Source organism: Dasypus novemcinctus, chromosome 5 (genome assembly GCF_030445035.2).
Source record: "Dasypus novemcinctus isolate mDasNov1 chromosome 5, mDasNov1.1.hap2, whole genome shotgun sequence".
Taxonomy (NCBI): Eukaryota; Metazoa; Chordata; class Mammalia; order Cingulata; family Dasypodidae; genus Dasypus; species Dasypus novemcinctus.
In genome coordinates this window covers 122,125,368-122,134,176 of record NC_080677.1, presented here as the reverse complement: position 1 = coordinate 122,134,176, position 8,809 = coordinate 122,125,368, and the positions used below count along the sequence as shown (strand labels likewise).

Genomic DNA, 8,809 nt, shown 5'->3' with positions numbered 1-8,809 from the left:
CATTTTCCCATGAAAAAGAATTCTACTTGCTAACACTGATTTTCTATTTGTGGTAAAGATTAGAAATTCAGCTTAGTGTAGTCTTTCCAGTTAGCATCCACATCATTTCATAAGCATGCACTTAGTGCCTCTTTCCTTTATTATTTTTATTGCCATGGCTTTATTTCTGTTTCTTAGTAAATTTCTTGGAAACATTTTTTTCAAGGTAGGAGTTTATTTAAACATTTTTCCTATATACTGGAGTGGTAAAGAGCTAGCATGGCCCCATTGACTAGTGACTATAATAGTCAGGAAAGTGGCTGGAGAAATTTAGAAAAAAGAAAAGCAGAATCCATGTAGGAAAAGAGCATGAAATTGCCTTTAGATGCTGGTGCTTCTTGCTACTGCCAGTACACATGTCAGTATATTTCCTGAAGCACAATCAGCTCCTAATTCGTTCACAAGGCTAAATAGCCTACCAAGGCTAGTAAGTCATGTGCATGGGAAAGAGAGGTGACAAATACAGATTAATTAAATACAGACACATGCCCTTGAGCAACCTTATGTTTGAAGTTAGAAACAGATCCTTAGTCACCAAACCATTCTACTTGTCAAAAGGAACCCCATTCCCCATAGTTCATGGCTCTGATTATAGGAGGAAGCAGCAATAATAAAGGAGATCCCAACTGTTGATTACAAATGAGAATTCACTGATGTTATTGAGAATAGAAATTTTAGACACATGATGTGCAAACCATAATACTTTATTGAGAGTTTGAAACTTCCAGCCCAGTTCTCCAGGGTGAAACTTCACAGAAGAATACATGGTATCTCAGAAGTTGAAAGAATCTCAAAAGTTCAAGCCCCCACACAAGAATGCAAGTGCATCTTCTTCATATTTGTTTATCTTTTTTTGCATCAATCACAAGCATATACACGTACTTACAGAGACAGCTCACACTGATCCCATATTCACCCGACTCCTTCAACAGGGAGCATTCTCCTAGCCACTTTCACTTAGTATCCAGATCTACTCTGTTCCATATTCCTTCCACCCTCAGGCACCACAGTCACCCTATCAGGAGTTCATGGATTTTTCTCACCCTCATTTTGTCCATCCATTACCTCACACCATAATGTCTTCAACATTATTTTATGGTACATGGATGACTATTTTCACTTAAAAAGCTTTGTTCATTTTAATATGTGTTAGGTAAAAAGTAACTAACACATAAAAACATAAATCTTATTACAAAGAAGAGACTGAGGAAAAAAGCCTATTTAAAAATCAGTGCTACTATATTACAGGTAGGATGTGGTTATAGAAGAAGAATAAGAATTGTATGGAAATACTAAAGTCTGGAAAACACTGCTTGGTATTTTTTCCATATCTGCACTACTGCTTTAGGTAAATGAAGACTCATCACACCGCAGCAAGATAGGTCAATCTTTCTTGTCTTAAGGTGTTTATTTGGGAAATTGCAACTGATCTTAGACCACCCCTCTGGTCTGGCAACCCTCACTCTTCTTACTTCCTTTAAGAAGGGGTCCATGTGGTGAAATGTAGTGCACACCAGAAGAGCTTTCAGGGACACAGAAGTGCATGATCCAATTATTGTGAAAAGATTTGCTGTAAGATACTATCTTTATCATTAAGGGCCAAGATCTCTGATGAGGTTCTCGGAAGTTCCACGAGTAATGCACAATCTTACAAATCCAAACACTTCATAGGTAGAAATGTCGGCAATGGAAGATAATTGAACAGGATGAGAAGACATCCTGTCCCTGTCCAAAAAGACATTCTGGGCCCTGCCCCTTGCCTGATTCTTTAAAATTTCCCAATTCTTAAGGATTAATGAATGGCAGCTCCCTATTTTAGTTTAGTTTAGTTTATGATGATAATGTAAATTGCCCATCTTTTCCCTTAGAGAAGTAGTTCTCAATTGGGGATGATTTCCCCCTGAGGAGATATCTGGCAATGTCTGATAAACTTTTAGTTGTAATGATTAGGAGGGAGAGCACTAATTACATCTAGTAGAGAGAGACCAGTAAAGCTGATAGACATCCTACAATACACAGAACGGCTCCTCAGAATAAAGAATTATCCAGCCCAAGACGTCTATATGCTGAGCTTGAGAAGCTTTGCCTAAGAATAAGTGGTCTTGATAGCAGCAAAATTTCAGATTTAAAGGTATCAGAAACTACTCTAGGAATGATAAGTTGCTAAAACAGAAATAAAATTCTTGTAATCATTTCAGATTTACAGAATCTGTATTATGTAGACATTTCTAGCTAGAGGTTAGGTCTCACTGATAGTCACTCATTCTGGGTACATCTGCTGGGCTCCATTAGTTTAGCAGAGCTCACATTGCTTACTTTGATTGGATATTATGACATCATATTTGAGAGCATAGACTCAAATATGATGTCATATTTGAGCTGCTTGAGTTTACACCTGGGATTGATCACTTAATAGCTATGAACCTGGAAGCAAAACACTTTACTTCTCTCAGTCTCATCCTCTCCTTCTCTAAAATAGAGAAAATGATAGCATACCACTTAAAGGGTTGTTTGTGAGGATTGAATGATTTGATGCATGTAAACCACATGGCACAGTGCCTGACATAGAGTAAACACTATAAATTTCAGTTGTCTTATCATTGCCCAATAATTCTGTATTATCCTTGTCTCCAGCTTTTGATGAGCTGGCCTGGGTGATACTGGTTAATGGTTGAAGTCATTCCGAAGCCAGATGCCTGGGTTGGAATCCTGACCCTACCATGTGTTAGCTGTGTGGCTATGGTCAAATTGCCTTCACATTCTGGTACCCCAGTTTTCTCATCTGTAAAATGGGGACAATAGTGGATGTTGTATAGTGTTGTCATGCCTTTATTTAAGTTAATATAGGCAAAGAACATAGAAGCCCTGACTTACAGTAAGCTCTATAAAATTGTAAGTTTTTACTATTCTATCATGCCCCTCTTTTAATCTCTTATAGTTTCAAACCAGAACATTTTTTTCTTTTCTCAGGGGAACAAGTTGCCCTTATTAATAATGAAAAGCTCACATGGATATCAAAGACCAAAGTTACCACAAAACAAGGTATATAGTTAGTTGTAAAAGAACCAGTGAATTAAACATCAAGGGTGTAGGGTTCAAATGGGGTTTAGGATTAAAGTTCACAGGACAAGCAAGTACTTGAGTTTTTTTTCTGGGATTCAGGACACCTGTAGCTTTATCCTATGGCCTTACTCAAACATTCTTTACTCAATAGAGAACAGTTCTTACCAGGTGAGATCATGAATTCCATTCCCATAACCTTCTGGAAAAGAGGATAAGGGTTGATGATTAAATTTGATGCTGCATTATCTTCTACCCAGCACTGATTTGAATTCTAAATTTGGACTTGTGAGTTTCCAGTGAAATCAATTTTTTGGCACCTGTGGCCATGGACTGACAAATCTGAGGGTATAAAAAGCTGCAGATATGAACCTTCGTCCTATTCCCCGGTCCAGAACCACTGAGCAAGCATGAAGGCCTTCATCTTCCTTGCTTTCCTGGGAGCAGCTTGTGAGTCTTTTTTAGTGGTTGAATCAGTAGATGTCTATCACATATTTAAGTGTGTGCTTTATAGTTTGGAAGACAATGAGAAATATTATATAGTCTGCACTCAAGAAACTTAAAATGTTGAACTTCCAATGTATGGTACATATATTTATAGGTAATTAAATCTCATTTGTTGAGACAGAAATGTAGATCCAGAAGATCTCGGTGAGCCAGAGTTATCAGGGTAGCAGGCATAAAGAGGCAGAACATTCCCTGAACTTTAAAGGATCGATGGAATCTATGAAAAAGGAGAGGAAAAAAGTATACTCTATGTTAAGGAAATGTTTGTCTTAACCTTTCTATGGATTTGGAGTTAATAATACTGTGCTTTTTATTATTGTCAGGGTCTGAATCTCTTTTCCATTAAAGGGCTAGTCATTAAGAACCAAGGGATCTTAAAAAGCAAAGATATTTTATTTCTCATGGATAAAATCTATAGGCTTGTGTTTTATAACATCTTTGCCAATTAACTCTTCTCTTTGGAATAAAATAATGGTTTCCAATCATGAAAAGAAATAGATAAATGACTATTTCTATTTTATACTACTAAATTTTATACCACCTGGACTTGTACCAAGTCCTCCCAAATTGGAAAGGTATAGTCTCAATACACCTGTCTAGACACCTGGAAACTTCTTTCTTAAAATTATTGTTAAATACTTGAATAATAGGGCTCTTTAAATATAATCACAGATTTTTGGAGTTATAAGAAAACTCAATTAATCAGTAGGTCAGATTTCAAAATACTGAATAAGTTGATAAGTGTTGGAACTATGGTTAGGATAAGAGAAAATGTTGAAAAGAAAAACATGATATGTTCTGTGAAAGGATTTTGTGAGAATTTTAGATTACAACCAAGAAGAGAAATTTGGGGAATAAAAGTGCAAAATTCCCATCTCCTTCCAGGCCAGAATATACTCAGGTGACTTCCATTACCTTATGGGGATTCCTATCATATGTCAACCCCCAACCAACCACCAAAAGGAAACACTATCTTGATTGCTGCAAAGTTTATTGAACACCTATTTTCATGGCTGAAGACTCAGGTCCTATGAAAAAAAGTAATCTTATGCACTTATGTAGTGGTGCTCAGGGCATTTATTGTATAAAGTGTCTCTGAGCCAGGAATGTTTATTGTGTGTGCACGTGTGTGTGTGTGTGTGCATGTGTGTGTGTGTGTGTGTGGCTGGCATATACATAAAGAGCAGCATATTTATCAAATTTAAAGCATAAAATGAAAATTGGGTCTTTATACCAAAGCAGTTCATGCTAAAGGGTAGAATTATAAGGTTTTGGGGAAAAAAAAAATCTTAAATCACTTGATTATGTGAAACAAGACAACATTGTCTTCTTTTTCCTGATTAATCTGAAAAATTTAATAATGGGGGAGAAATTCCAAGGTGGATAGGTTTTAACAGATATATCCCATCATCTTTCCTGTCAGTTGCTGCTCCCATTGATGATGATGACAAGATCGTTGGGGGCTACACCTGTCAGGCATATTCTGTCCCCTACCAGGTGTCCCTGAACTCTGGCTACCACTTCTGTGGTGGCTCCCTCATCAATAACCAGTGGGTGGTGTCTGCGGCTCATTGCTACAAGTCGTAAGTAACCAATATTCACATCCCTGTGCTCGAAGATCAACTCATTCCCTAGCCCTGCCAAAGCATCATCCAGTCAAACTACAGAACAGTGCTTGAGAGGTGAAGCATTTGGATTCTAAGAGCCTCATTATTCCTCAGGGCATTGTATGATGTGGTGGGTGACTTCCCCATAAAGAGATGCCCTCAGAATTCCCCTGATGTCTTTCCAAATGATGGAACTAAAGACATGGGAGTATATGGAGGTAGAAAATAGTAGGTGATGAAGTATTCCTAGAAATAGCTTAAGAACATGAGTCAATAAATAGTCCTAAACATTATTGCTCAGCCAGGAGAAAAATGGCATATGGAGGTAATAAAATACATGAGATTCCCAGTACAACATTAAAAATAAGCATGGCCCATTCCTTAATATTTTTTTATCTCCCCGTCCCCTTGTGGCTTGCTTGCTGTCTGCTCTCTGTGTCCATTTGCTGGGCACTCTTCTGCGGTTTTGTGTGTGTGTGTGTTTTTTTTAAGATTTATTTTTTATTTATTTCCCTCTCTCCCCCCCCAGTCGTCTGCTCTCTGTGTCCATTCGCTGTGTGTTCCTCTGTAACTGCTTCTATCCTTATCAGCGGCACCGGGAATCTGTGTTTTTCTTTTTGTTGCGTCATCTTATTGTGTCAGCTCTCTGTGTGTGTGGCACCACTCTTGGGCAGGCTGCACATTCTTTCACGCTGGGTGGCTCTCCTTGTGGGATGCACTCCTTGTGCGTGGGGCTCACCTACGCGGGGGACACCCCGGCATCGCACGGCACTCCTTGTGCTCATCAGCACTGCACATGGGCCAGCTCCACACAGGTCAAGAAGGCCTGGGGTTTGAACCGCGGACCTCCCATGTGTAGGCGGACACCCTATCCATTGGGCCAAGTCCGCTTCCCTCTTCGGCGTTTTTGCTTGTCTCCCTTTTTTGTTGTGTCACCTTGCTGAGTCAGCTCTCCGAGGTCCCTGCAGGCCAGTGGCACTCCACAGCACCTGTGGGCTGGCAGCACTCCGCAGCACCAGGGCCGGTGGCTCTTCACAGTGTGCGGGAGAGCCTACCTTCATGAGGAGGCACCAGTACGTGAACCCAGGGCCTCCCAAATGGTAGATGGGAGCCCAACTGATTGAGCCACAGCCGCTTTCTCCATTCCTTAATATTTTATATCTCTGACTCCTGCCTTGTCACCCTACAGTAATCAGTAATTCCAACCAGAAGAGAAATGACAGGTATTTATCAATCACCAGCAGTTCCCACTTTCTCTTCCACTGCTTTATTGGGGTCATTGGTTCCCATTCCTATACTTTACTATTTTAACAAGATGGTGGAGAGTGAGTTTGTGCTAGTGAGACAATTATCTGGGGATTACCCTAACATTCACTGTGCCTGATAGGACTACCTTGAATGCACACAATTGCTTTTGTGACTGAATGCTTGTACTCATGACAGGAGGCAGGGATGGTAGGGTGGGGGTGAGGAAGCTCATTTAGAGGCTTAATTTCATTTCTTTCATCCAGCCGAATCCAGGTTCGTCTAGGAGAACACAATATTGAAGTCAGTGAGGGAAACGAGCAGTTCATTGACTCTGCCAAGGTCATTCGTCACCCCAAGTACAATGCAGCCACCATCGATAATGACATCATGCTGATTAAACTGAAGACTCCTGCCACCCTCAACTCTCGAGTGTCCTCAATCTCTTTGCCCAAATCCTGTGCAGCTGCTGGCACCCAGTGCCTCATCTCTGGCTGGGGCACAACTGGGAACGGTAAGTATCACCTGGAAGAGAGGTACCAAATTTGAGATTCTTAGAGGTGAAAGGCACTTTGAGGGTTGCTTAGTCTATTCTGTCATTCAAGGCAAAGCTTCTAGAGGATAGTTTTGGGATATATGGAGGATATATATATAAAGAGAGACTAGATGGATTGAACATAAACATACACTGAGAATTTACAAACTGGAATGAGGAAGATTCTTTTTTCTGGTCCCAAAGAGAAGATGCAAAAAAAAAAAAAAAAAAAAAAAGAATTCTGATAAAGATGCCAATATTTAGAATTGAAGTGTGATAAGGGATATGGATAAAAGTAAACACTGAAGAGAAACAGAACAGAGGCTAAGGGATATAGTGCTACATGAAGGATATCCTTGCTTGAGAAATGAAGTCTCTAGACTTGAGATCTGTGGTCACTAATAATGTTAGTGTCAGAGAGAGAAGAGCTTGCAGATTAAAACTATTTGGAAAATTTTTAAGAGAAAAAGTTCTCTCAAACTAGAAGTCACTGGCTATCTGAGAGAAAGCATGGGGCTTTCAGGAAGAAGGGGAGAGATATTGGGAAAGAAATTTCCAGGAATCCCAAGGGTAATCTTCCATTTCACTCTTGCACCCAACAGGCAACAGCGCTAAGCTCCTGCAGTGTCTTAAGGCTCCCGTTCTCTCTGACAGCGTTTGTCGCAATTCCTACCCAGGCCAGATCACTAACAACATGATCTGCCTGGGATTTCTGGAAGGTGGAAAGGATTCTTGCCAGGTTAGTTTCTTCACTAACTGTGTCCAGCTCAGTCTCACTCTTTTACACCATATTTCTCCTTTTCTAAAACAATGGAGGATTGGAAAACCATCTCTGGGACTGATTATGAGGGGCAAGGGATAGTTTGGGATAAGTGATAAATTTCCATTTTGCAATATTAAGGTTAGGATTAAGGCCAAAATATGCAGAAGATGGTGTGCAAATAGCACAATTATGTACCCTTCAGGGGAGAGATACTGTAAAAGGGAATACTTGTGAAAGGAGCAGCTATAGCAACGACATTAAAACTCCTTAATCCTCTTCTCTTGGTCCTACGGGCCTATAGCAAAGGAAAAAGGAGGCCCTAGATGGAGGGAGGGAGAAGAATGACATCCTCTGGGGATTGGGCCAAGGAAATGAGAAGGTTCCACATAAGAGATCAGCAGCCAAGGAAGATGGCCCCAGGGAAATGGAAAGACATTCTTGAGCCATTCTCCCATCTAGTCATAGATGAGCATTCTGACTGTCTCTTCCCTCTTGCTCAGGGTGACTCTGGTGGCCCTGTGGTCTGCAATGGAGCACTTCAGGGCATTGTTTCCTGGGGCTACGGCTGTGCTCAGCAAGGCAAACCTGGTGTCTACACCAAGGTCTGCAACTATGTGGACTGGATTCAGCAGACCATCGCTGCCAACTAAACAGCCTCTCCAGGTTCACCTCATCCCCCAATAGTCCACCTTACTTATTTCCTGTGCCTGAGAACAGTGTAAATAAAACATTTTATCATACACCACATCTGCCCAAGAACAATTTTTACTTGATACTTACCAACTTTCTCTTGAAAATGGCTGCTAAGTAAGAAGGTAGAGTATTGATTTAAAATATTTCATTAAAAGAGAGTTGGAAATGTTTTTGTCATTCATTCAACCAAATCAGTATAAATATACTGGCCCCCTACTATATGCCAGCCTTTGTGCAGGATATTGGGAATATAAAGATGAATAAGGTTAGGAGTCACTGTTACCATCACATTTCTTAACAAATGATGAAAGTAAAATGCAGAAATGTAAAATTAATTGCTCACAGAAAAGCTGAGATGAT

At 40.1% G+C, this 8,809-nt stretch overlaps 1 protein-coding gene across 1 annotated transcript; it reads left to right on the top strand.

The window, feature by feature from the left end:
• Positions 1 to 3,452: 3,452 nt before the first annotated feature.
• On the top strand, positions 3,453 to 8,498 carry LOC101414979 (trypsin-like). The gene is made up of 5 exons (XM_058298052.2): positions 3,453 to 3,549; positions 5,030 to 5,189; positions 6,725 to 6,972; positions 7,596 to 7,732; positions 8,257 to 8,498. Exons 1-5 carry the CDS (start codon positions 3,510 to 3,512, stop codon positions 8,404 to 8,406), a joined length of 735 nt encoding a protein of 244 aa, XP_058154035.1. The 5' UTR covers positions 3,453 to 3,509; the 3' UTR covers positions 8,407 to 8,498.
• The last annotated feature ends 311 nt before the right edge of the window (positions 8,499 to 8,809 follow it).

Coding starts and splice junctions, on each gene's coding strand:
- LOC101414979 (XM_058298052.2), top strand. CDS start 3,510: ATGAAGGCCTTCATCTTCCTTGCTTTCCTGGGAGCAGCTT. Junction 3,550..5,029: donor TGCTTTCCTGGGAGCAGCTT/GTGAGTCTTTTT, acceptor CTTTCCTGTCAG/TTGCTGCTCCCATTGATGAT. Junction 6,973..7,595: donor CTGGGGCACAACTGGGAACG/GTAAGTATCACC, acceptor TGCACCCAACAG/GCAACAGCGCTAAGCTCCTG.